Raw genomic sequence first — 27,477 nt, forward strand, 5'->3', positions numbered from 1 at the left:
TTCCAGCTCGCTATTGTATCCTAAATATGAGTATCAACTTCAGGTTAGCACTGTCATGCAAATACAAAACACCATATTGTTCTTTTGTGAAATATTGTATTGATTGATCAGTCTGTCAGGATTGCTTAGGTTCATGACCATGCATTCAATTTCTGACCATGCACATTTCTCGTTCGTCTACTTTAAAATTTGCATTTACTACCCGAGGATTGGGATTTTCAAGTCTTGATGGCTACTGCAAAGCATTATAAGCTTTTTTTAATGCAAGTGGCCCAAGTCCTGGGTTGAACAAAGGATGGGCTGGTTTCACAATAGCCTACTAAGTTGTAGGCTCCTGAGGAAACTGTGTGAATGTTGCTTTCTGCTGCTCTCATGAGGGGTAACAGTCTCTATGACACATGCTGGTATGCTCTATGACACATTTTTCTTAAAAATCATCTATCCTTTTAATCCTTAGGAGGAAGCCCATCCACAATATTGCCATGTATGCAGTCTCGGTGCAATTGATTTTGAACCACCGCAAAGACCTGTGGTTTTTTGCTAATGACTCAAGGTTGAGATGATTGGCTCGCCCAGATATGTCTTAAAGCTAGGAAAGGTTTACAGATGCTCCTGCAGCTGCAACTTTCTCAAGGAGGACCTGAAATGCATTGAAACCCACTCATTCTGCCACAAAGCAGCGCTGAGGCCTCATTCTCCACTCTTCCTACTACCCTGTTCCCTACACCACCCTGTTTTCTACTCCCTATGTCGCCGATCTTGTTGCTTGGTTCTCAGCTCCCTCACTGCTTCGGTTTCTGGCCTCTGTGTGCGCAGGATACATCTGAGCCCCTGCAGCTAAACTTCACAATAGCTACTCTTTCAACATGCTCTACACATGTAGACATTTTAAAAAGTGGAGAATATGGATGGATTGGTTGTTTAATGTCAACAGAACTGCAGTTTTTGAGAGTGAACAGATATGATGTTCTCCCACACTTTCACATTGTAATTGCAAATTTTCTGGTGGTCAACACAGACATAACAGCTAACTTAGTCAGTAGTTTATCAGATATTGTTCTCTGGGCTGTATGTTTGAGTCTCATGCTGGGTGTAGACCTTTTAATGTTTCTGGGAATAGAATAATTAGGTGGTTGTTTCTGGCTGGTCATGATGGGCTGAAGGGCCTTTTTCTGTGCTGCAGATCTCGGACACAAGGTTTGCACCTGCATGTGTAGTGAGTGCCCTTCCTACAGCTCTGTTGGCAGAAGCACAGCTTTCTCTAAATGCTACAGTTCGAGTGCAATGAATGGGTGGCCCTGCTGTAGATATAAGGGAGAAGAGATTGAGGATAGAGTCTTTAATGAGTTTGAGTGTTTGGGAGAATTTGAGACGTTTGCTATAAGTAATGACAGGTGACTTTGCTTCTAAAATCTGCTGCCATGAATAGCCCAGGGAATTATTTCACCATAAAGATGGCACGGTTGCTGAGTGGTTAGCACTGCTGTCTCACAGCAGCAGGGACCCGGGTTCGATAGCCACATTCTGATTCCAGCAGATATTAGGTACAGCCATTATGTCAGCATGCTCCATATCACAAGCCAACGAGGTTTCCTTACTCGCTCAATTTCCATTCCTCTTAGAGTTCTCTCTTTACCCCACATTTTCTCAGCCACAAATACATGTGATCAGAACAGCAGGAAAAACAAGCTGACAGCTTGACATTTTGACTCTTGAAATTGGACCTCCCACCAGTGGTGAAAGATAATAATGGAGTTTTAGTCTAAAGGGAAAAATTGTTAGTCTATGCAGGTAGCACTTACTGAAATAAATGGAGCAGAAAATGACAACTAACTGCCTGGCCGAAATATAGATGTAGAGTGACTTGTTGTACAGTAATCCTAACATTTTACAGCTCCTGAAATGCTTTTTAAATAGTATATTTGACAGCATGTAGGTGGTGACAGATTAGCTGTGGTAATATTTAAGCTTCTTTTGTCAGGCATTGCACTATTCCTCCATTGTGTTCATCAATGAGTAGAAATATGTCTTGATCATGTGCAAATATTTAAAAGTACCACTTGCACCTATAAAGGAACTGCATATAGTATGGTATTCAGGAAATCTAAACTGCCAATTTAAAATTCTCCTTTTTCTGTAATCTATTGCTAACACTTTTTGCTCACCTGTCAAGTAAATCTTATTTTTATTTCCTTTCTCATTACTCCGAACACGTCAAGCAATTACTAAACAACGCATTAAAACTAAAGACCTTGCATGTTATGTTGTACACTGCATTGCTAACAAACAAAGAGTCTTATCAATGCAGGATGGATCCAGTCTTTCCTCTGTGAACTTCACACTGAAGCTGCCTGGTTATGTATTGCATACAACTTCTCTGGAATAATTTGTGATTCTGATGAGCTGTGATTTCTTGATGCTCTCTTTATTTCTCATTTTAACTCATCCTTCTCTGATTATTCCATGCTTTGCTTGTCCTTTTTCTTTCTATTGCCAACTTTGGATGGAAAGGAGTCAGATTCAGATCAGGAGCAAGAGGAAGAGGTAATTCTAACACTAGTAAATCATTGCTGCCTAATTATATCATTACTAACACTCCAACAAGGCCTGGAACTGATTCCAAAGCGAAAATTTGCTGTTTCCAAAGATTAGTCATTCCAGCAGTAGTATTATCTCCTGTTAATTGTCCATTGATTCCCAGCATCAGTTTTTTTCTTGCCTTTAATGAAGAAGTTTAAATCTGAGCTTAAAAGAAATAATGGACTCAGATTCCCATGAGAATTGTAACAACGCTTTGCACAAATTGAAGCTGCCATCACTTCACCTATTGCAACAAAAGCAGACCTTTTGTTCATCAACTTATTAAATGGTTTCCTTTCCTCTCCATCTGTTCTAAAGTAATTGACTTACTCTTGGGATGTAATCTGAAAGGGATCAGTCACCCTTCACCATTTCGATCATTTGGCTGTCATCCAGTTGTAACCATTATAAATCTGCCTGCAAGTTACTTAACCATATCAGAACCAGGTCTAATCCTGTCCTTTGCTATTATCTATTTATGTCTTTGTGGCAAGTCAATGATTAGCAGCCAAGATCTGGAAACCTTGCTAAATAATAACTAAATCGGAACTTGAAGTCTTTATGGTGCCTGTCCTGTTGCGATTGGTGGTAAATGCCTAAATTTTAAAAAAGGAACAAGAGCCTCTTCTGTTATTCACTAAGATATGAAAGGTTGATCTGAAAATGACCTTAACTCTACTTTTATGAATTCCCCATAAATTTTCACTTCCTTGCATATCAAACGTATTTCTTTCAACCTTGACGATATTCACTGATCTGGTCTCTGCTGTTCTCAGGGCTAGAGAATTCCATAACTTATCCAAACCCTGACAGAAAACATTACTCCTCATTTCTTTTGCAATTTGGGAGACCACATTTTGAAACTAATTTCATGCAACAAAGGAACCAGCCATATGTTTTCCTGATCTGTATAATTCAGCGATTGGATTGATATGTTGAGAATCAGGCAGCCCTTTTTGTTCGGTTTTAAAGTGATAGGTCTGTTATTTTTATGAGTATTTAAAGCAACAGCATATTGTTCTGCAGTATTTTTCACAAACCGAACACTACAAGGTGATGAGCAAAGTCTGGACACTGAACAAGAGATGAGAAGGACAGATTGAGGATCAAAAGCATTGCTGAAGAGAAGGATTAATCAGAAACTTTTACAATTTGTGTTAGGTGAAAAAATGAAGTTATTGAAGAAGGGGTTATAAGTGATATAAATGCAAACTGATGGCAAAATATGCCAGGAAAATTGGCAATTTCTCATATTTGAATGTGGACGGAGTTGATGCACTCTGATTTTTACAGCTGGCAAAAATAGTAAAGCAAGAACATTGAGAGAATTTGAAGGCAAGCATGAGACTCTTATATGTTATAACCATGATTGGTGTAAGCAAGGTTGAATGTATGTGATGGCATTCCGCATAAAGTTTAAAAGCAGAAACTGTAGCTAGTAAGGAGACCATGGTAGAAATTGAGCCTTGGTCTGATAAAAGCATAGCTGAAGAAGAGAAGCAGGGATCAATAATCTTTAATTCCTGAAATATAGTGATTTTTACAGAAATTAAGTGACTAAAATACCACCAACCTGATGTTAGCCCACCCATGATTGTAAACGATGATCCAACTGGATGGAGTGGGTCAGCAATTTGTATATCACAGCGACCACAATTGACACTTTCCAGGCTTCTACCTGATTTAGGAGGTTGACAGATATCACAGACAATGTAGATTCTAAGAAGGAGAGGTTCTCATTTAGGAACCACTGCTAGATGCACAACTTCGGATCTCTTTATAAGGGAGATAAAGGAGTTTTTCTCTAGTTTTATCCTCACTCTCTTTTACAAAGCATTAACCTTTATCACATGTTATTTAACAATCATGGAAGATTGGGATCAGGTTGAAAAGCACCTGCTCTTCTGCATTCCCAACAAAGCTGTGGCAGTATGGTTTGTTGCTTCCTGGTTCCAGGAACAGTCATATGACTGGCTGGAGGACAGTCTTCTTGGAATGCTGTACAGCCACAAGTTATGGCCCACATTAGTACAAATAAACTAGGTAGAAAGGAGTTCAAGGGAAATAGGAGAATGGCAGACAAGCTAAATAGTACTTTGTGCCTGTCTTCAGGGAAGAAGTTAAAAGCAATTTCCCCTAAAAGATTCCCCTAAAAGTGAGAATGTGAGAAAATGTAAGAAGTTACTCTAATTTTAAAAAAAGTAGCATCGAAGGAATTAATGTGACTGAAGATTGACAAATCCCATGGACCGGATGATCTACATTCCACACTCTTAAAAGAAAAGAAATACAGTGGTGGCAGACTTATTGGTAGTCATCAGTAAAAGTTCTATTAATTCAGAAACTGTGCCTTTAGATTTTGAGGATCCAAATGTAACTCCACTATTTAAGAAAGAAAGAGAGAAAACAGGGAACTGAAGGCCTTTATTAGCCTAATGTCAATAGTAGGAACAAGTATTAAAATCTATTAGAATGTGATTGTCATAGGGGAGTTTAACCTACATATAGATTGGAAGAATCAAATGGAGAAAAATTAGTTGAGATCAGGAATTCATTGAATGCTTTTGGGACAGTTTCTTAGACCAGTGTGCTATGGCACCAACCAGAGAGCAGGCTATACTCGACCTGGTTTTGAGATACAGTGAAAGCAACTTTGGGTAGCAGTGATCATAACATGATTAAACTTTACAAGGAACTTAAGTGCGGGTCCAAGACTATTATTTTGAATTTAATCAAGAGCAACTATCAGGGCACAAAAGCAGAGCTCAGCAAAAGTGAGCTGATAATTTAAGTTAAGGAGTAAGTCAATAGAGATGCAGTAGCAAGTACGTAAGAGAATATTTCAGAAAGTGCAAGATGGGTATATTCAAACAAATAAGAAAAAATTCAAAGGATGGACTCATCCATGGTTAACTGAAAAAGATCAAAAATCAGATCAAACTCAAAGACATATTGTGCAAAGATAGATTGCAGATTAGAACATTTAAAAAGGCAAACAATATTGACAGCTTAAGAAGGTAGAGTTTGCCTATGAGAGAAAATTAGCTAAAGATAGATAGGAAAACTTTCTCCAGATAGTTTTAAAAAATCAGTTAAAATGTATTGATACTAAGAAAAAAGTCTACCTGAAAAGGCAGTGAATGCAGAATCTTGAAATATTTTGAAGTCAAAGATGGATTCTTGATTACCAAGGGGATGAAAGTTTATCAAGGATTTGCAATAATGTAGAGTTCAAGTTAAAATCAGATCAGAACCTCCCATATGGCAGAGCAGGCTGGAAGGGCTGAGTGACATGCTCTTATTCCTTGTTCATATATGATAACCGGATGCTCAGAAAGTAATGATCTATAATGGCAGAATCAACATGAATGTACAAAAGTTGCAGTCATGTTTGACAAATCTGTTAGAATGTTACTAATAGAATAGATGAGAGGAGGCCAGTTGATATGGTGTTTTGGATTTTTAGAATGATATTAATAAACTTACACAGGAGGCTAGTGATCAAACTTAGAGAACATTAGATAGGGGATTATATGCTGGCACGGATTGAAGTTTGATTAGCAGAAAGAAAATAGGAGAGTAATGGGACATTCTCAGATTGGCAGCCTGCCACTAGGAGGATACTGAAAGAATCAAAGCTTGGGCCCCAGTAATTTATAATCTGTATCAATGAGTTGGATTGTGGCGACTATGTTATCTGGACTTCAGAAAAATGAGTGTAAGCTTACAGACCTCTTAAATGAATAGAGGGGATAGATTAAGGAAAGATGTTTCTTCTGGCTGGTGGAGAACGCACTATGAATAAGGGCAAGTCATGTAGGATATATGAGGAGAAACTTCTTTAATCGTAGTCAATCTTTGGAATTCTCTAACCCCAGTGGGCTGTGGAAATGCGGACTTTAAGTCAGATGTTTATAGATTTCTGGTTACAAATATAAGGGTTATGGGGATAAAATCAGAAAATGGTGATGAGGCCCATGATCTAAAATGGCAGAACAGGTTGAGGGGCTGAATGTCTTATTCTTGTTCATTTGTTCCTGTGATAGGATTTGCATGTTTAAATGACTCACCTTAGTGGGAAATGCAGAATGCTTAATTTGTTCCATCTTAATGGTTTGTAGCACTGTCTGAAAATAGCAGTGCTGAATGTATAGTCTCAGTCCCTCTCCTGATCCCCACCATATATTGTGGGAATGATTGAACAGGGAACCTGCATGTTTTGGACAGGAGTGTATTTATAATTCATAAATAGGCAATTTCTGTAAATTCCCAATTTCCAATGAAATTTTGAGATATGTACAATAGGGGCACGATGACCCAATTGGTATGTCAGTAGTAAAGCAACCTAATCGACAGTCTTTAATCAGACAGCTAGAGGTCACCCAGAAAACATTGAAGATCTTGAACACTAATGCTTTGGGATCTAGCAGAGCATGAATGTTCATGTTAGCCTCTCAAAATTCTACCCACCCACTTGTGATGCCCACCACTTTTATATTGTCCTTCAGTTATAATTGATTTTAACCATGTTGCTTGATGCCATAGATACCCTGTTTTCCCTTCCTCCCACAGAGAACTTCAAACTGTCATAGTACGTTCATGAGGCAAGGCCATGAAAATAACTTAGACATTTTCTAGAAGACATGGAATATGTGGCAAAATTGCCAATCGCCGATGTGTGCTCCAATAAAACTACAGCACATTAGCACCTGAATGGACAGGGCAGATTTCTTTTACTGAGATTTTCTGTTTTCTTTCGAATTTGGCCAGTCACATAAGACAGGAATCTTACTGGCATAGCTGCCAACAAATCTCTCTGATGTCACCAATACCCCAGTGATGACCAGATAAGTTTCCAGTCAAGTTTGCGACTCTGCCTTGTTACTATTCTTTAAAGAATTCAAACTTCTTTACCATAAAAGAGTAGAATTTTGACAATGGTTCCCAATCTCCTTCGTGGAAACTCAAGGGAAATTAAACATTTAACCACTTACTCTGTCTCTGCCAAACCTCTGCTGAATTCACAGCAGATCTTGAGAACCTTCTAGAGAATTTCCAAGTGCATGAGTTTCGGAGAAGTCTCAGTTCAAAGTAGGATGCAAGTAACCATATTCTCCAACTGGTCCTTTTTATTTAATCTGTTCCATCTATTAAAATTTGTGAGGGAATATTATTTCTGATAATCAAAATAGTTAAGTAAAATATTACTTCCTCCTCACATCTCTCTTATTAATCTCTGATAGACCATCCTTCTGAGGCAATGTTACTTCAATCGGAGGTTGATGAGGATGTTAGTGATTAATACCCTTTGTGAAATAAAGTCTTAGAAAATTTTGAAACGACAACAGATGAACAATATAAAGTATCCCAAGATAGATTCTTCATGGGATGTTTTAAGACAAATAAGAATGTTCATTGGTGGACAGAGTAAAAGAGGTGGCGAGGAGGAGGGAAAGGCAAATATTGGATTCACAATTCTCAATTAATTTCCAGTATCCCATTATATTCTCAATCTCATTTGTTATCTACAGAAGTAGCTGTAAAATTAGGAGACTACAGAAAGCACTATTAAAATCCAAGATAATTCGAAATGGTACATTTCCTGGCCTTGTATTAATTTTTGCACATTACTTTATTGATAAGTATTGATTTACTGTCATTGATTACTTGGTCTTTAAACATGTTATGAAAAAGATACATGTGTTTATGTTCTGTTGTTGCTATTACATTGTCACCTTTTGTTTCACATACAGACTGAGGTGTAATATCTATACATTAAAAGATTAAAGTATATTGAAAAAACAGTGATATTAACAATATTCTGTCCTTGGTTCACTGAACATAGCCATGACACAATAGATAAAAGTGTGAAAACATTCCAGGATGACACACTCCCAACATTTTTGTGTGTTGCCTCTGAGGAACTATTTGACCTCCATTTAATACTTTCAGAAGTAGTGTGGCTGAAATAAGAAACTAGGAATTATGGGGGGGATTGCATGCATGAATTCATGTTCTGTCACTGTTTTCAATAAGTTATTCTAGCCACCCATTGAACCTTCTAACTATCTGTAATTAATGATGTATATTATGTACTCATTTTCTACTTTTATTATTTTACAGGTGACTGGAAAAGAAGATAAATGTAAGGGTATTTTCTATTGTAAAATTAGTATTAAAATCAACGTTAGAATACAAAATCTTCAAAGTAATTTAACAACCTGTTACTGATGCTTATAACAGTAATTCTGTTCATAACATTAGTTTTAAAACATAGTATTGTACTCTGCTTATTTACAGAATTAATAACAAAATAATCAGTGTATCATCTAAGCATCCACTTTCCTTTGACATCCCTTAGAGTCCTGCTTTGTCTGTTGCGCTGTTATGAAATTCATTCTTTTTTTCATGTTTCTCTTGTTAACTTTCATGCTCTTTGATGAGCAGGGGACATGTCTCTTCCATGTCTCCACTTGACATTTGGTTCCATTGTATTTAAGTGTTCCAATATCAGGATGGCAGCTCCTGTGGTGAAGTACAGTTTTAGTTTTCCATATTTAAACTGAACACAAAATGAAACAACACTCCCCTAACATCGTGTTTTGAAATAGCTTATCTCAGGACATTAGTTTCAAAACATAAAAAATGCTGAATAAAATAATGTGGGAATCCAGGCAAATTCAGTATTTAATGTCCCTTCCAGAAGATAGCAAAATGAATCAATAGGTCAACTATATAAAGTATTCCAATTTTGATGGCAGCACAAGTGCTGGAGTATTTTTAATGCTATTTTTACAAAAGCTGTTGCCTCCAATTATTTGACAGAAGGCTGTTCTGTTAAATGTACAATACCAGCAATAAGTTCCACTTGTACATGGAGAACCAAATAGATGAAAGTGGTTCCATGATGTGCTGAGGCTGTCAAGTCTTGAACCTGTTTTGGTTACACAGATATCAGGCAGCAATGAAGAAATAGTTGTCATATGCACAGTCACAGGCATGGGCAGTTGGTTAAAACTGTAATTGCAGTTTCTACTGCAAAAGATCTTCAATGTCAAGCTGTCAATGCCAAAAGTGTACATTGGCTGCAAATTTAACTCTTATCTGTGGCCTGGGAAAAGTAGTCTCCTATACCTTCACCAGTTGCTGATATTTTCCAGATCTGATTACATCTTTTGGTTTTGTAGGGACAACTAAATATACTAATGCTATCTGAGCAGGAAAATGCATTAATATAACACCTTTCAGGAAATAAAACATTCATAGGCATAATCATCGAACAAAATTAATACACAGCCACATGTGGTAATATTGTAAAGGCAGTTGACCGAAAGCATAGTCATAGAATTAAGTGTATGGATGTGAGAAGAATGGCAAGGTTTAGGGAAAGACATCCAGAGCTTAGCCAGATCTTTCACTGCCTAGACTCTATCAAGGCGGAGTGGTGAAAATGTGCAATGTGCCAGAAGCTAGAATTGGTGGAATGCAGAGATCGCAAAGGGTTGGAGACACTTAGAGATTTGAGAGCACGGAGGGATTTGAAAACAAGGTTGAGAATTTTAAAATCTCAGCTAGCTTAAGAGATGGGGATGCAATAAAAAATCTTGCATAAGTGTAAATTTAGCGCACAGTTTTATAGCATGCAGGCAATGTTTAGACATTGTGACTGAACCCTCTCTCCTCTTTGAAAACAATAATCTGTTAACTGTTCTAAATTCCAAATGACAATGACAATGAGCCTCATTGAATGAGATTGGCCCAGAATTTCTGCTAGGAAGATAGTTCTTGCTGAAGTTGTGTGTCAGGGCTATGCAGAGATTCCAACATAGCTGGCCCCACAGGAATTTCCCAGGAAGGTGAAACTTCTGGCGGAAATGGCCCAACATCTGAAACCCTGTGAGAAGTTTCCCAGCTCTGTGTTAGAGTTAGAGACCTCAGAATTTTCCAATTATGTACCTAAGTAGTTAGCCTGGAAAAGTCAGAGCAATTAAAACATGTTCTAACTCCATGCAAAGTATAAAATTAAACCCCCACCACTTTCACTGGCCACCTCACCCACCTTGGCAATTGTTTCATGATCACCCGTCACTACCCCAGACCACACTTCAGATTGGGTCTATCTCAGGCCCATCTGATCTGAAACGGATTCTCACCATACCCTCCCACCACCACCATCATTTCTGAACCCCAATCCACCCCACACCTACTCAAACTCCTACTACCACTAGACTACCAAAGTTTGGGCCCAGGCCTCCCTGGAAATCTACCCCTACCCCAATCCCAGGCCAATTCTGATTCTTTCTCCCTCCCCTCTATAACTGAATGGGAACCTCTTCTGCTCTGCATCACCCCTCACTCCTACCCACTTTCCACATGCTCCACCCCACATTTTCTGACCCATATTAATTCACTAACACATTGAAAAGCTGTTTAAATGTCAAACAACTATACTGACTAGTAAAATACAATTACTGATATAATCATGGGGATATGGCTTGGTTTCCCTTGTCTTTCCTATACTATGAGGATTCTACAGTGATTGCTGCTCTAGGATAATTCAGGCTTTTAGCCAATCCCCTTTAAAGTATAATTACCAGTTATAATTTGCTTAGAGGCAAAGTTGTCTTGTTGTCCGTAAGAAAGCAGCTCTTATAGTAAATATTGCAGGCAACAAAAGAAGATTTGAATTTAAGTATATTTGAATTTAAATAATATTTCTTTGTAAATTCTGCACATGACCCAATGAATGTCCTTTTGTATTTAATATTACTACTAGTGACCCACATCAATATAACAGAAAGTTGGAGGAACCATACTTTATTCCAAAACATTATTAACAAAACCAAAATTTATATATTGATATTTATATATTAAATGGAAAGAGTGAACCTGTAACAATAGTGCTATCTGGCATTTAATGCAACGTGTTTAAAATTATTAATTAAATAAATGTAGGGACTTTCCAAATTAATGCATAAAATGAATATTTTTTCTGGAAAATCACTGAAATTACACTAAATAACATTAAATGTATTAATACAATAAAGGAAAAATGCAAACACAATTACAGTGAAGAGCAATCTTTATAAAATAAATCATGGACAAGGGTATAAAAGCTGTCAATCTTTTTTAGACAGAAGAAAGAAATGTTATTTGTATAAACTCACAAATGAAACTACTATTCAACTGTTTGTTGCCAGAGTTGAGTTTTTCTGCATTTAAAAATGACCGAGTTCTGTTACTGTTTCTGGATTTAGGTTGTCAAAGCATGACAATAAAATTGCTTAATTTCTCTGTGTTTGAATAAAACAAACACTGAAGTTCCATAGACTGTTTACAGTTCATCTTGTGAACTTTGTAAAGGTAGCATTTTATTGATTCACTATTTAATTTCATGAGAGAGAATTACTTTTGCGGCCAACTGATATTCCTCCCCAGTGAATAAACAAAATTGTAACTAATGAAGATATAAGCTGGAATTACTGCTTCCCAAGAAGCAAGCCTTATTGAAAGTTAATTATTTACTTTATGAAAATTTTTTATTAAAAACTCAATTTTAACTTCAATTAAAACTAAGATTTAAATTACATCTTTGAAGTAGCAAATTGTGACAAGGTGCTTCATGGAGCCATAAATCAGACATAAATGAACACCAAGTCAAAGAAAAAAATCACTTTGAAGTCAAAAAGTTTGGTTTTTGACAGGAGGTGTAAAAGCCTTGACGATAAGAGAGTTGGGATTACAGCAGGAATTCTAGAGCACAGACTCTATGCCTGCCAATGATTGGTCCAACAAACAGAAAGGTATTAGAGGCCAAAGCTTAGGGAATACAGTTCTGTGGGGACACCATTTAAAATTTCAGCTGGCATGGGATAAAATAATAATATTGTTTGATGAGCAGTATTGTTTAATCTGAATGAAGTCAAATGTGTAGAAAATGGGTATCATAAGCAAGATGATATTTGAGACATGAGAAAAGTTTGGAGAGGAGCTGGAGCAAGACACAACTTCGGAGCTAGGACAAAGGAGTAACCTTGGGGAGAGATTTGGTTTGTTGGGGTAAAGGGCAGTAGCAGCAAAGTAGCTTATTAGTTCTTAATTTTTGTAAATTGGGATGTAAAATGCAAAGGAGAGCCAGTTTTGAAGATGTTTCATTGTGGAATAAAGAGGTTGGGGTTATCTCTGCTCATGAGGACAATCATGGAATAGTGAGCAGTTTTAGCAGAGCATAATAAGCCCTAACATCATCCAGTAGATCTGACAATGGATGAATAGTTATCTGTTAAATCAAATGGAATGTGTTCTTATTTGAAGGAATGAGCGTGAGGGCCATTTCAGGGAAGCTGATCAAGCTGGAAGAAAAGTCAAGGTTTTCTTGTGGGCAACATCAAAGTTGGAGGAGCAGGAAGTTGCAACAGCTGCTGAAGTATTATGAATAATGAAGGGGAGGCATTTAGGAGTTAGTACAACTTTAAGTTATTCAGGAGGCAGTATTTCTGTGGTCAGTGAAGAATGGGAAGGAGCTGGAGAAGGATAGGAAGGTCTGGGTGTTGAAAGAAATGAAGTCATCTGAGATCACTGACTCTGAATATGGGAGGAGCATTTATTGATCTGAGTGATTGGAGGGTAGTAAGAGGAGTAATTAGAGATGTATAGAGATTATACATCTCTAATTACTCCTCTTACTACCCTCCAATTTGAGGCTGAAAATATGCCCAGTGCAGTGCTGAAGGACAAAATGAGGGAGGATATTTCATTAAACTGCCAAAGTGGGGTTTGGAGACCAATAAAGAACAAAATATTCAAAGGAGAGTCAAAAGGGATTGGATAAGGCTAGGTGCTTGAGAAAGAATGTACTGGAGCAGAAAAGCAGGAGAGGAATTTAGTGTTGATTTGATGATGAGAGCCTTACAACCACCATGCTGGTTAAGTTGTGCCAGAAATGTGTAGCAAAGTGAGAATGCTTCAAGGAAGAGTCTGCATGTCAGTGGAGTTTCTGTTATTGTAAGTAATATAATTAGAAATGATGATCATCCATGTTTGCAATTGTGATATACAGAAGCCCCACACCAGGATATACATTCCAAAATCTACCACGGAAGCCCAAAACTCTGGATTGGTGCAAACCCATTCATTTAAATGGGAAATTTACCTTCCTGGCAGCCCCCTGGTCCTTGGATGTTCCCTGTAATATGTTCGGCCCGCAGTAAACTGTGTCACTGAAATCGTGGATTCCGGGGGTCGCCCTGTATTCTCCATTCAATTGAACTAAATACTATACACAAATTTTATAATGAGCATTAAATTTAATTCTTTAACTTTAATAAGTACTTATTTTTTTAGTACCTCTTCATGAGAAACCAGAAAGGCTGCAGACTTGAAATGAGAATCAAAGCTATTCCGTTCCATAATTTATCTACTTGTCTGAATATGAGCCAGTCTGTCATTTTTGAGTTGAGGTCACAACTGCTGCACTGACAGGTTCAGGAGAGTTCCAATCAGTCAGTATTGACTAATGTAGTGAAACAGGAGAGAACAGTCAAAGACCGAGACAACGGTAGCAGTAACTGGCAGGGTCACTTAAACCAGCAGAGGGCAGGCACAAATTGAATTTTACCTGAACTGAACAGGGATAGTAGAAAGCAGAAATTAGCAAAAACCTTAAAGGAGAAAAATAAGACAATTAGCGCTTAAACAACTGTGTGCAATACTTAAATTGATATGTTCACAACCAATTAACAATATGGCAGATAGGTCAATAGTATTTTAACTATCATGCATTGGCTTCTTGCTGAAACTTAGGTGGAAACTGGACACCTCTTCCATGAACAAGATGTATTTGATCCAGTTATCGGGCATGCATCAAGTGGTTGCCCGCTTCAGACATAAATCACTAACCTGTTCAAATTTACAACCTGTGGTCCAAATTGGGTTCAGAATTGCACGGGCTACTTTCATATACAATGGGTGGTGGTCTGCCATGCATGTTGGGTCCACTTGAACTAGGTACTGAGCGATTCCTTTGGGTCTACACAATTACATTGCTAGCTGTCCTGTCCACCCGAGGATCAGATCCCACCTTCCAACAGACCTAATTGGCTGTGAAGAAGCCAATTGCTTTTCGGCCTTTCAAAAGCAAGGAGCCCATCAGAGTGCCTCTTGCCTCTGCCAGTTAGCTTGAATTGAGGTCCAAACCAGAAGTTGTTTGGATCTCCTGAATATTGGTTTGTGAGAAAGCCCTGTGAACATCACTGACTTTGAAATTGAAGTTGACTTTTCTCAGAGCATCTAGACATTTGGAAAGCATGTGGGGCTGATTTTCACTTTGATGAAAGCAGAAAGCTGATGGTAGTACACAGAGTTTATGAATAACTGAATAACTGACTGATGTTCTGTTGACCTTTTTCTTAACAGTAAAAGTTCATAGAATCCATACAGTGCAGAAAGAGACCACTTGGCCCATCAAGTCACACTGACACTCGCTATAGCGTCGCACCTAGTTCCCCATCCTATCCCTGAAACCATATTTACCATGTCTAATCCACATAGCCTATACATCCCTGAACACTACAGGCAATTTAGCATGGCCAATCCACCTAAGGTGCACACCTTTGGACTAGGAGGGGTATCTGGAGAACCCACAGGAAACCCACAGACACAGGGAGAATGTGCAAACTCCACATAGACAGTCGCCCAAGGCTAGAATTGAACCTGTGTCCCTGGTGCTATGAAACATCAGTGCTAACGACTGTGCCACCCATATACGCCCATCTACCCATCTCTGAGAATGAATACAATGCAACCTCATGGCTAGTGGCTGTGACTGCATACACAGTGGATCTTTTGAAAGAAGATCCCTTGCACGTGTGTTTTTTATCTTCCACTCTGAAGTGTTAAAATAAAATACTATGAAATAGATGACAGGGTAGATAGGAATAGATGTATCATATCTATAGACATAGAGTAATCATTGGAAAAATAATTAAGACTCTCAAATGGAAAGATGATAACATGCTATTTTTAATAATATGTAGATAGTAAAAGACTATTCCACCAACATGCATATTCCACTTTAATTCATTTAATGTCAAATATGAGCAAGATCAGCACTTATTTCCCAAACTGAGTAAGTTATGGTGAGCTGCCACCATTAATCACTATAGTCCATGTAGTGAAGACACCCCTACAATGCTGTTAGGAAGTTCCAATACCTTGATCCAATAATGATAAAGGTATACTGATTGTTTATGATAAAGATTATATTTTCATACTAACTCATTTCAATAGTAAAAGTATATAAAATAGCATTTTTTGAAATGAAATTCTTTCTTTGTCCACTAGCATTACCTTTAGTGCATATCAGGCAGATGTGTATAAATTGAGCCAGGTTAGATGTAAAGAAAGGACTCTTCTATATTGTAACTTTGTCACTATGTGGCTCATTCATTTTGAGCATAGGTAACATTATCAACCTATATAAAATTACAATTCCACAAAATAATGCTCTACAAAATACAATATGCACAAAATAAGATTTAGAAATCATACTTGAACTTTTAAATCATTCAAGGCAAATATACATCCCTTAAGAGTGGAGACTACTTTATGCACAACATTTAGCAAGTGTTAGTAAATATGCATATTCATGAATTGTCTGTCCTGCTTTTAAATATCTGGCATCAACGATCACTGTACTTCACCACAATGTCACTTAACATTTTTAAAAGTTGCCTTTGTTATTTAATGCTTACATAAGGCTGCATGCCTGGTGCTGTTGGAGCTTTAGTTTTGCATGGAAATAACTTGGCTTAAGCGTTCTGTGTGTTTGTGTGAGTGTTTCAAAATTTTCATTTTGCAATATTCACCATTTTCTTTCTGAATTCACCAACTTGTTACACTTTTTGATCTTTGAGTAGATCCTCTTTGGTTTGTCCATTTTTATTAATTTAGTTGTTGATTAGCAAAAGTGTTTTTTTCTTCTTGTTTAGTTGTCAGAACAACTAGGATGTTCCAAGGAAAGGATCTTACTTAAGTTAAATAGCTTTTTCTTTACTATGTGCATTTAGGTTTGAGATTCTTCTTGTTGAAATGCCGGTTTGCAGCTGGTTCAGATAAGATGATATTCATTGCAGTTTTTCAGTTCTAGTTCCTTTAAAAAAAAGCTTTTACTTTAAATAAAGTGGGCAACAAATGTTGTTCTGACAGTTTGCTAGTACTGGCTTTCTTTAAGAGGAAATCAGCTTTCTGTGGTTTCTGACCTTTTCCTTTAGACATGAATCTGTTACATCCAAACAATCTTGAGATGCCTATCTCTGTGTAAATCCACTGCTCCTATTTATTTCAGTTTGTTGATTTGTTGGTGTCCTGATTTGATTCAATTTGTTATTGTTTTGGTGTTGTTCGTGGTGTGGATGTGGTCTGGTGAAAATAAAGCAAGTTATTTCCTGCCTATTTCTTTCCAGTTTTGAGTTGGCTTTGCTTTGGCGGTTGTACCCACCCTCTGACCTTGTGGATCCCTGTCTACCATCAAAAAAAAATCCATTTTTATTTTGACCTATCACTTCAGGATCTGTATTGTCATCCCAATTACATTTTCCAATCTCTGTTTTTTTTTTGAATCCCATTTTTTTAAAAACCGGAATCATTTCTGTCCAAAATGAAGATGGAGAGGAGGAGACCGAATCTGCTGAGATTTCTTCTGTCATAAAATCCCATCTTGTCCATGATGCCCCTGTACTAGCAAGCCCAGACTTGCTTTCAGATGTGTCTGACATGAAACAAGATCTAATCAAAGTGACTAAAATTTTAAAGACAGACTCAACAGCAGGAAGTAAAGGAAGCCCCATTGAGGTGAAAGAGTTTGTAAAAGCAGCTGAAGAAGAATCAGGTGAGCCGTTTGAAATTGTAGAGCAAGTAAAGGAAGACTTGGAAAAAGTGAGTAAGATTTTAAGTGGAACAGACACAGGTGAAGAAGCTATACATGATGTAATTGGTGCTGGAAGAGATGAAGATTTATCAGAGGAAGATTGGATTATTATTAGTGATGAAGAAATTGAAGAGGTGAAACGAGAGATACCAGCAGAGATCTGTGAACCTATATTTGTAGAACACAGAATTGACAGAGGAACCATAGAGACAATTGAGAAAGATATGAGTGGTATGCTGAAGTATTTGGACAATGATTTAGATACATACTTAACTCATGAAGTAGTGATACCTCCAGCAGCTTGCCAAATAGATATGGTTCAAGAAAAAATTGATGCAACAATTGTTACCAAAGATAGTAAAAAGGGAACATATCATGTGATTTCAGAATCTGTACCATCAGAGGAGAGGAAAGAACATGAATTATCTCAGAAAAACAAAGACGAAACTAAATTAGTTCCTGGAAAAACAAAACCTGTGTTTGAAAGATTTAAGGAAGAAAATGCTACAATATATTTTAAAGATCCCGCATTTCAAGGTTTAGCTACTGACAGTAGGACAGATCTTAGAAAAATGCAGGAGAATATTATCACTGAATCTGATTTCACGAAAGCAGTGAAGGAAGACTCAACATTAGTGCTCCCACCAGTTGAAGATGATATTTCACCCTTGGTGGAAGAAACTCCAATTGGTTCAATAAAGGAGAAGGTAAAAGCTCTCCAGAAGCGTGTGGAAGCAGAGGAAGGACAACGCAGACAAACTAAAGCTCCAGTAAAGGATGAGATTCCCACAGCATCAACAAAACGAGTAATGAACAAAGAGGCCCCTGTTTCTTCCACTGTTACAGAACGACTTGAAGAAACAATGTCAGTGCGTGAACTGATGAAAGCATTCCAGTCAGGACAAGATCCATCCAAGAAAATGTCTCGGCTCTTCCAACACACGTCTGATACTTCACAAACGTTGAAAGAAGTAAAGAAACCGGAACAATCTCATCCTGTATGTGAAAGTAAAAAAAGTCAACCTGACTTACTCTCCCATACAGTTGGTAAAAATGCTAAGGCAGATGAGTTAGAATCTCCATCAAAAGAATCTCAGTCACAAATACTCTCACAAGATATCTCACCGAGAGAGTACAATGGCAAAATTGCAATTGGCTCAATTTCATATGACTCTGGGGAAGTAAAAAAGGAAGTTATACCAAAGAAACGGATACCAGCCAGCAAAGATAAACAAGCAATCACAATATCTATTGGAAAAAATGATCTGAGTTTTGCAACATCAGAGAAATATGAATCTGTTTTTACTGAGGATACTGAAAAACAATCTGAGATACATAGTAGCAGAATAGCTGTCAATGCGGATTTACAGATCAGTCCAGACAGAAAAACATCCACTGATTTCACAGATGTCATCAAAGAGGAGTTAGAAGATAATGACAAATATCAGCAATTTAAGAAGATTTCAGACACTCCAGAAGCAGAACTCTATCTTGAACAAGTAGTGACCAGTCCACTTCACCATGACCTAAATATTAGTTTCCCACAAGAATATGTGAAGGATGGTTTTCCACCAGATGTGTCATTGCAAAATGGTACCCTTGATGATAGCTCAGAAAGTCTAAAACATGAAGGCATTGCTGACTCTCCCAGCTTTAGTTTAGGTGATGGTACACCTCAGATTAGTTCTGAGGAGAGTTACAAACATGAAGGTCTAGCAGAGACTCCTGAAACAAGCCCTGAAAGTCTGTCCCTTTCACCAAAGAAAGCAGAAGATGAAACAGGAGAAAAGCATGATGCTGGAGATTTTGTCAAAACAGAGAGTAAGGACCAAAATATTCAGAAAGATGCACCTTCCAGACAGATCATTGATTATACTGTTACCACAGAAAAGGAAGGTGATTCTGTTATAAAATCATCTGCCATGATTGGGGAGCTTGTGGATGACACTTCCTCGCAAGAGAAAATGCATTCATATGAAAAAATTGTCTCAACTGAAGTAGTTTCTGACATAAAAACAACGAAAGATTTTATTGATGGAACTGATGCTGAGCTGACTACAGACTCTGGCTGCATAGAATATGATGAGTTTCAATCAACAGAGGTGACTCAAGCCACATCCCTTTTAGATGAAGTAGATGAGGAGACCACCAGTGAATCTGTCTCTGCTCTTAAAGCTGCAGATGATACCAGTGAAAAAGATGGTTTTCTACAAGAAGAAATAGCATCTCTTCCCAATCTAGATGTACATGGTGTTTCATTGGGAAGTCAATTTGAAAACAAAGATGCAAACCTTTTTAGTTCCATACCAGTAGGGAAAACGGACACTGCTTTGGAAGAAAAGAACCAAATGATAGATTCACCTGTTAGCCCTTCAGTTTCACCAGGGTACACAGCAAGAAGTCAAGGATTAGAATTATGCCTTACTGGAGTATCATTAGATAGTCTTAGCCCAATGACAGATGAACACATTGTCAGTCACAAAGATTCTCTAGAAGCAAGTCCCACACAGGATGATATTGACACAACTTCTCACAAATCTCCAGATTCACTTGAACCAAGCCCAATTAAAGAATCACCATGTCCAGATTCCCTTGAAAATAGCCCTGTGGAACAGAAGTTAAATGCAGCACTTTCTATTGCACAACAAAATGAGAAGTCAGCTTCCACCACAGTAACTGAGAAAAAAACTGAGAGAGTAGATATTTCTTTGGATACTACATCTGTAAGGAGTAGACTTTTCAGAGATATGCGGGGAGAAGGCCCTATTAACAGAGAGACCAGGAAACTTTTGTCACCTGAAGGAAGTGCAGAGGAAGATAGTTTGGATCAAGTATCACAGATGGAAAGTTCAGGAAAGAGCCCTCTTTCACCAGAAACCCCAAGCTCTGAGGAGATCAGCTACGAAATCACACCCAAAACGCCCGATACACACATTCTGTCAGTGGCTGAGAAACCCATTGCAATCCCTGAAATCCAAGAGGAAATTGATGATGATTCCCCAGAGAGTGAGTCAAAGAAAAGGTTTACACCTGAAGAAGAAATGTTTAAAATGGCAGCCAAAATTAAAACATTTGATGAACTAGAAGAGGATGCTAGACTAAAGCGTGAAGGTAAAAAGGAGCAAAAAGAATCTGAAATATCTCCAACTCCTCCTATAACCAATGTAAATGAAGCAGAGGTAATAGTTGTATCTCATGCTGAACATAGAAAAAGCTCCTCATCTTCAGAGAGTGAGCCAGAACTAACTCAGCTAAGCAAAGAGGCTGATGGTGGATTAAGTTTGGAGCCAGTTATTCGAGTTGAACCTCCATCTCCACTTCCCCTTGGAGTTGATGGTTCTAGCCCTGAAGATGCAGAATTTCATCCCATTGTAGGCAAAAAATATACTTTTAAGATAATTGATGATGAAAAGGAAGCAAGTGCCCAAGTAGCAGAAGATGCTAATAACTTAGACTTAAGAATAGAAAACAGAAGTTTGGACACAGATTGCAATATTCTAGCTGATTCACAGTCTTGTGAAGCAGTCCCTAAAGTTATCGTAACTGGTGGAGGTAATGAAATTGATCATTTTTCTGAAGTCTGTTCTTTTGCAGCTACTGGTGAGTCTATTGAAGAAATTAAATCTTCAGAAGCATCATGCTTTATGCCTGAAATGCAAGAGGATGATTTCTTAACTGAGGAAGATGTCCAACGTCTTGAGCAAGCTGCAGAAAAGAGAGATGAGCTGTGGGTGGGTGGTGTATCTGAAGATTCTCAATTAAAAGCATTTGGCACAAAGCAACTAGACCAAGAGGCAGCTGTGGAAGTAAACACATCAATTGACTGTGCAGAATATAAAGGAGTCTTTACAGATGAAACCACATTGCAAGACATAATCGTAAGACAAGAAGCTGAAGAGCAACTAAGCAAAATAATAATAACAAAAACAGATGCTGACCTTGATGAATGGAATACAATCAGAGAAGATGATGAAGCATTTGCTGCCCGTCTTAAAGAGGAAGAACAGAAAATATTTGGCCTAATGGTTGACAAACAGTCTCGGGGTGCAACTCCAGATACAACACCAGTAAGAACTCCCACTGAGGATGGTACACCAATCAATGAAAAAAATCCATTCTTGTTTCAAGAAGGAAAATTGTTTGAGATGACCAGAAGTGGAGCTATTGATATGAGCAAAAGGACCTATGGAGATGAAAGTTTCCATTTTTTCCAAATTGGAGAAAATCAAGCTGTTGAAGCTTTAACAGAAGAATCAAAAATGGAGAAAACTGAAGATGAGATGAAGTCTCCTAAAATTGAATACATGCCTGAAAGACTTGCTACTCAGTCTCATACTGAGTTTCAGTATAATTCATTACCAGATTCAGTGTCCAATACTGAATCTGACATTCAATCCCCTACTGAGTTACATTCTACAGATGAACAAATAGCTACAAAAAATGAGCAAAAGTCACGAATTCCAATCAAAATGGGCATTTCTGCAGCAACCAAACCTTCAAAAAGGGACTCTTCAATTCCTGAAGTCGCTGAAGTAAAGCCTTTCAATTTTGATGATGAAGTGAATGCTGTTACCTCTCCTGACTCAGCAATGACTCACGTCCAGTTAGATTTTTCCACAGTAACTCGGACTGTTTGTTCACAGCTGGCTGGAAAAAGTGATGATGATTCATCAGATTCATCACCTGAAGAACAACGTTCAGTCATTGAGATTCCTACTGCAATCGTTCAACAAACTTATCAGGCAGAGTCAAAATCAAAACTGCCTGTCAGGCATACTGCTGTTGTAACTGCAATACCTCGAACACCAACTACACCTGAAGACAAGGCTTCTTCACCAGTTCGTTCATCTCCATCAAGTGTTCAAGAAGGATCTACAGATGATACAGTAAAATCAAAATCTAGAATTCCCGTTAAGGCTGTCACACACCGGTTAGACCACAGTTGTTCACCCATGTTGCCAGATACAAAAAAGACTTCAGAGTCCGTCAAAGTTCACGAGGTGAAATCTAGATTGCCAGTAAGACAAGAACCACGAAGCAAGTCAGAGTCCGATGCAATCAATTCTGCAGAGAAGAAATTTAAACTCTTCAATAAAGGGAAAAGTTGTGACAGTGAACCTGATGCAAAAGAACCAATTGACCATTTTAGTGCTGGATCAGAAACAGGCGAAAGTACTAAACCAAAAGTATTCCAATCAAGACTTCCAGTAAAAACCAAAGCTAGTCAAAGTTCACAACTTGCAACTGGTTCTTCTAAAGGCAACAAGGATAAGTTCTTTGAACTTTATAAACATTCAATTGAATTTTTTGAAGAGATAAGTGATGAGGCTTCAAAGTTGGTTGATCGTTTGACGGAGGAAGAACGAGATCGTGAGGTGTTATCAGATGATGATAGCAGTGCTGTAGATAGTTCTATTATTGAAACTGAGCAGCCCAGTGAAATGCATCACCCTCTTCCTGAAGACCTGTTTGATGTGAGGCCTATCTGGGATGAATCTGTTGAAACTCAGATTGAAAGAATTCCTGAAGAAAATGGCCACGACCACTTTGAAGGTACCAGCCATCTACTGGGTTCTTTGTGCTATAGAGCACCAAAATTTGTAGTTAGCTTTGCAGTTCATTCAGTTAAAGCTTGTGATTGTTCATGTGGTCCTGTGAGTCTGTGTTGTGGCTTCGTGATTCTCATCTTTTGTGATGTACTACTAGACTGATCTCAAGATTGGCAAGGAGGGAAGGGAAAGAGGGGGTATCCAATTTAGGTCAGACACAAACAGTGGCAATTTATTAATAGGAACTAGCATTAGTAACAAGGCAATCTTTGATCATTTTGAATTTGATTTCCCATTTTATGCAAGATGTATTATGAAACTGAATAGATGGGCTCAAGCCGTCATGACTAATTATCAGGAGGTCTGATTTTAACTCTGTATGTGGATAATTTTAAGGAAGTTAAAATCAGGCCCAGAATGTCAAATGTAAAACATGATTCAGACTTGAATTTCACAATTGGTTCATAAAATAAATAAACACATATTTTTGTCATGAATATATATGATCAGAATTTTGCAAAGTATATTTTAAAGTATTCAACTACAGTATAATGCAATAAGTTCCATTTATATAGCCAGCTTCATAAAGCTTCTTTATTTAAACTGGGAAAATTGAAATTCAAAAAGAGACCACTGCAAATCGTTGGTAATCGAGAGACAATGACATTAATTACATTGACTTAACAGTTTGGAGTGAGCTATTTCTTTATGCACCTTCTCTAAAGAAAGGTTTAAGGCTATTGAATGCTGAGGATTATAACAATATCAACGCACTGTTCATCTCAGACTAAGGTGGTTATTATTCTTCGTCAATATAATAATTGATGGAAAGAGCTCTGTGGTGCAGTGGTAGCATCACTACCTCTGAGCATGGAGGCTTTGTTCAAGTCCCACCTGCTCTAGAGGTGTATAATAACAGCTCTGAACAGATTTAGTACTGACCTAAAATTGTTTGGGGAAACGCTACTGGTGTTTGGGTGAAGGTAAACCTTAGTTAACATATGCTTGCAACTGGTAGAGATTCATCTTCCCATGGCTTAAATAAAATAACAGAAGTACTATTCCCTCCAGAAGTTCAATTTAAAGAAAACTATTCAAAATATTCACAAATAACATTGTTCAACTGCCAGAAGCTCTCCCATTACATTACTAAGGAAGTTGAAGGAGGTGGTAATTTCTCACAGTAAGTTATAAGTAAAGTGTGATAGGAATGATTAGAGGAAGAAAATGAGATTTTTGAGTGACATTTCTTACAAAAAAGATTTGGCATTCGACAAGCAACTTAGTGGTTCAGCACCCATATTGACAGATTATGGAATTGAACTCCATAAACCTAGTTTGAATCAGAGTGATTCAATAACACCCACCAAAAAGGGGAGCCTGCCATCTCTTCTCAGTCTGATTTACACATTACTCCAGGCTCATTCGGTGTGGTGAGTCAATAACATTCAAGAGAAATTAGAGAGATTTAGTAAATACTGTTTTGCCTGTGTTGCCCTGCCCACATTCCACGAATAACTAAATAAAACAGATGTTTAATCAACATATTTTATTTTGCCTGCAGAATGCTTCAAGAAAATATTTTCCATGATATTTGCAATAAATGCGGATATTTTTGTCAAGCAACTGAAACTGTGATACCCAAATATATATTGAATATAAAAATGATACCTTAGCTGACTATGGTGGAACAATGTTTAATGTTTAAATTTACATTTCATAGTAAAAGAGCGCACTTATTTTCCAATTTGAGTTGGGTCTTGAGTCTTTAAGCTAAAACTCAGCAGCACATGTGACAGTGAGCACCTAACTATCAATCTGATACTGAGATTCATCACGATAATCCACATATAAGAGTTTAGATTAGCATAAAGATTCTTGCAATCTTATGTTGGAGGTCCCACAGAAGAGTGATGAAACCACAAATTAATAACAAGAATGATTTTTAGAGTGATAACAGCATTTCTGTGGTTTTTCCATCCAAGTGACATCGGATAGGTGGGAATTATTTTGCAGATGTTCAGCCCTTGCATATTTTGAGGTGGGTTGAGTAAAGCATTACACTCAATTGTATTTGATTTTTCAATCTTAGTTTGGGTGTGCAGAGGCTAGAGAAACTTGGCTGCTCCAATCCAGCTTTAAAAGTGGCCTCCCACACATTATATTTTTGGTCGAGGGAGCATAGACTGGAGTTGGAATTGGGCTGGACAATGCTGGATGTGCAGAGGGGGCTGTTGATTACCCAGGCAGGGCTGGACAAATTTTGCACGTGGCCTCTGGTGCTGTTTATAAATGAAATTTCAGAAGAAATAATAATTTAAATGAGGACAGAGTTTTCTTTAAAACAAAATTAAAACATAAAGGATTCCTCCTGCTATCGCCCCTCACTCCATATCCATACTCTGTACACACACGCCTGGCAATCACACCCTCCATACCAACCCATGCTTCTGTATACACCTCCCATACCAAGTTATGCCCTGTAGCCATCTGCCATGGCTTATCATTCTTTCTATATCATCGTATTTTATGTATCAACAATTCATGTTCCTCAAACCTGCTCTGCCCTTAGTCTTTCCCGTAGTCCTTTAGTCCCAAGATCAACTCATCCTCCCTGAACCTACAACCTTTACTTTTCCTCTTCCATGACAATTCACCTTCCACCATGAGTGTTTTATGTGTGTTATATAATATACGTATCAGAAGGCATGCTGACAGAAAATAATTTTATTTATCTACTAAAGTGTCACTATTGGAAAAAAAAACACCCTTTTATAAAAGATATCAGTGCATTAACCTTCTTTCAAATAATCTATTATTTTAAAAAAATACATCCTACTTACATGCTTTATCCCCAGTACATGCAAGCATTTCTATAGTGATTGTAACGAGGTCAGGCAGATGGACATCATAGAATATGAGTTCCCTGATTGACGGTGTTAACCTGGTCCAATCAGGGAGCTAGTTGACAGATATAAACAGGACTGTCAGAGGTTCTGTTTACTCTGACAGCTGGCTCTAAAGAGGCCGGACCAGTGATAAGGATTCTCCATGTGTAAATAAAGGGTGATTGGTAATGGGATACTGGCCTCTGGAGTTATTTCAATTTCCATGTATGAACTGTTGGTGCTGTCTGTCAATGTTTGATAGACACAGTGTTGTGAAAATGATAGTTTGGGGATCATTGCAAACAACTCTTATAATGGTTATGTCAACAGGAACAATAAAATACCTGGCCAGTGTTGTTTATTTTGACTCCATACTATTAATTTCAGTTAATAGTTCCTTTACAGTGTTGTCAGCTTTGTCAGTCAAAATCATAATCTCAGTCATCAGCGAAGTGGTGGAATGAGTTGTCACCAGGGCTATCACCAGAAAATAACCATCCCATTTATGCTCAGTTTCTATTCCGCCAGCACTATTCAGCTTGTTATAGCCTTAGTGCAAATCTGAACAAAAGCAGTGAGAAGTGAGTGGCATTTTAATTAACTGTGGCATCAAGGTGCTATGGCAAAACAGGGGTCAGTGGAAATAATGAGAAAAACTCTTTGCTGTTCATGCCTAGCACAAATGAAAGATCATCGTGGTTGTTGAAAATCAATTTTCTCAGCCTCAGGCCATCACTGCAGGAGTTTCTCAAGACTTGGGCTCAATGACCTTCAGCTGCTTCATCGTTACCTTCTTTCTGCCATTGCATCAGAAATGTAGATGTTTACTGATGATTGCATAGAATTCAGACCATGCATGACACCTTAGATATAGAAGTAACCCATGTCCTGGACAATATCCAGGTTTGATCTGACAAGTGGCAGTTAATATTTACACCACAAAAGGGCCAGGTATTGCCTGTCTCCACAAGAAAAGGTCAAGCCATTGACCCTTCAATGGTGTTACCATTGTTGAATCCCACACTGTCAATAGTTATAGTTGGCCAGAAACTGAGCTCAACTAGCCATATACATACTGCAGCTGGCCATATAAATAGAATATCATTTCAGAGATGAGGAATTCTGTGGCAGTTAATGCACCTCCTGTCTCACCATAATCTGTAAGGCAGAAGTCAGATGTGTGATGAAGAATTCTCTATTTGCATGGATGAGTAGACCTTCAACATTTAAGGGGCTTGATACTATCCAAGACAAAGCAACCAATTTCAACATTTACTGCTTTCACCATTGATCAAAAATGGTTACAGTGTGTTTATCTACAGGATGAACTAAGTAACTCACCAAGACTCCAATGATACCGCCTTCCAAATCCATGACATCCATCAACTAGAAGTATAAGGCATTAGATGTATGGGAACACCATAGTTAGTTCAGTACGTTTCTGGTCAGTAGTAAATCAAAAATGTTGATAGTGATGGTAAGGTAGGGGACAATTATGAGATTATCTCTTGGTCAGAAAGGTCATTGCCTGACA

The 27,477-nt window shown here is 37.9% G+C and overlaps 1 protein-coding gene across 12 annotated transcripts in view; it reads left to right on the forward strand.

Moving 5' to 3' along the window:
* LOC140485944 (ankyrin-2-like) overlaps window positions 1–27,477 on the forward strand; it is an 850,179-nt gene that overhangs the window by 771,542 nt on the left and 51,160 nt on the right. For all 12 annotated transcript variants that reach the window (XM_072584685.1, XM_072584421.1, XM_072584596.1 and 9 more), the window contains 3 exons: window positions 2,512–2,544; window positions 8,704–8,725; window positions 17,243–23,059. In XM_072584685.1, the coding sequence (XP_072440786.1) occupies window positions 2,512–2,544; window positions 8,704–8,725; window positions 17,243–23,059 (5,872 nt within the window). The remainder of the gene's footprint in view (window positions 1–2,511; window positions 2,545–8,703; window positions 8,726–17,242; window positions 23,060–27,477) is intronic.

This window comes from Chiloscyllium punctatum, chromosome 1 (genome assembly GCF_047496795.1).
Source record: "Chiloscyllium punctatum isolate Juve2018m chromosome 1, sChiPun1.3, whole genome shotgun sequence".
Classification (NCBI taxonomy): domain Eukaryota; kingdom Metazoa; phylum Chordata; class Chondrichthyes; order Orectolobiformes; family Hemiscylliidae; genus Chiloscyllium; species Chiloscyllium punctatum.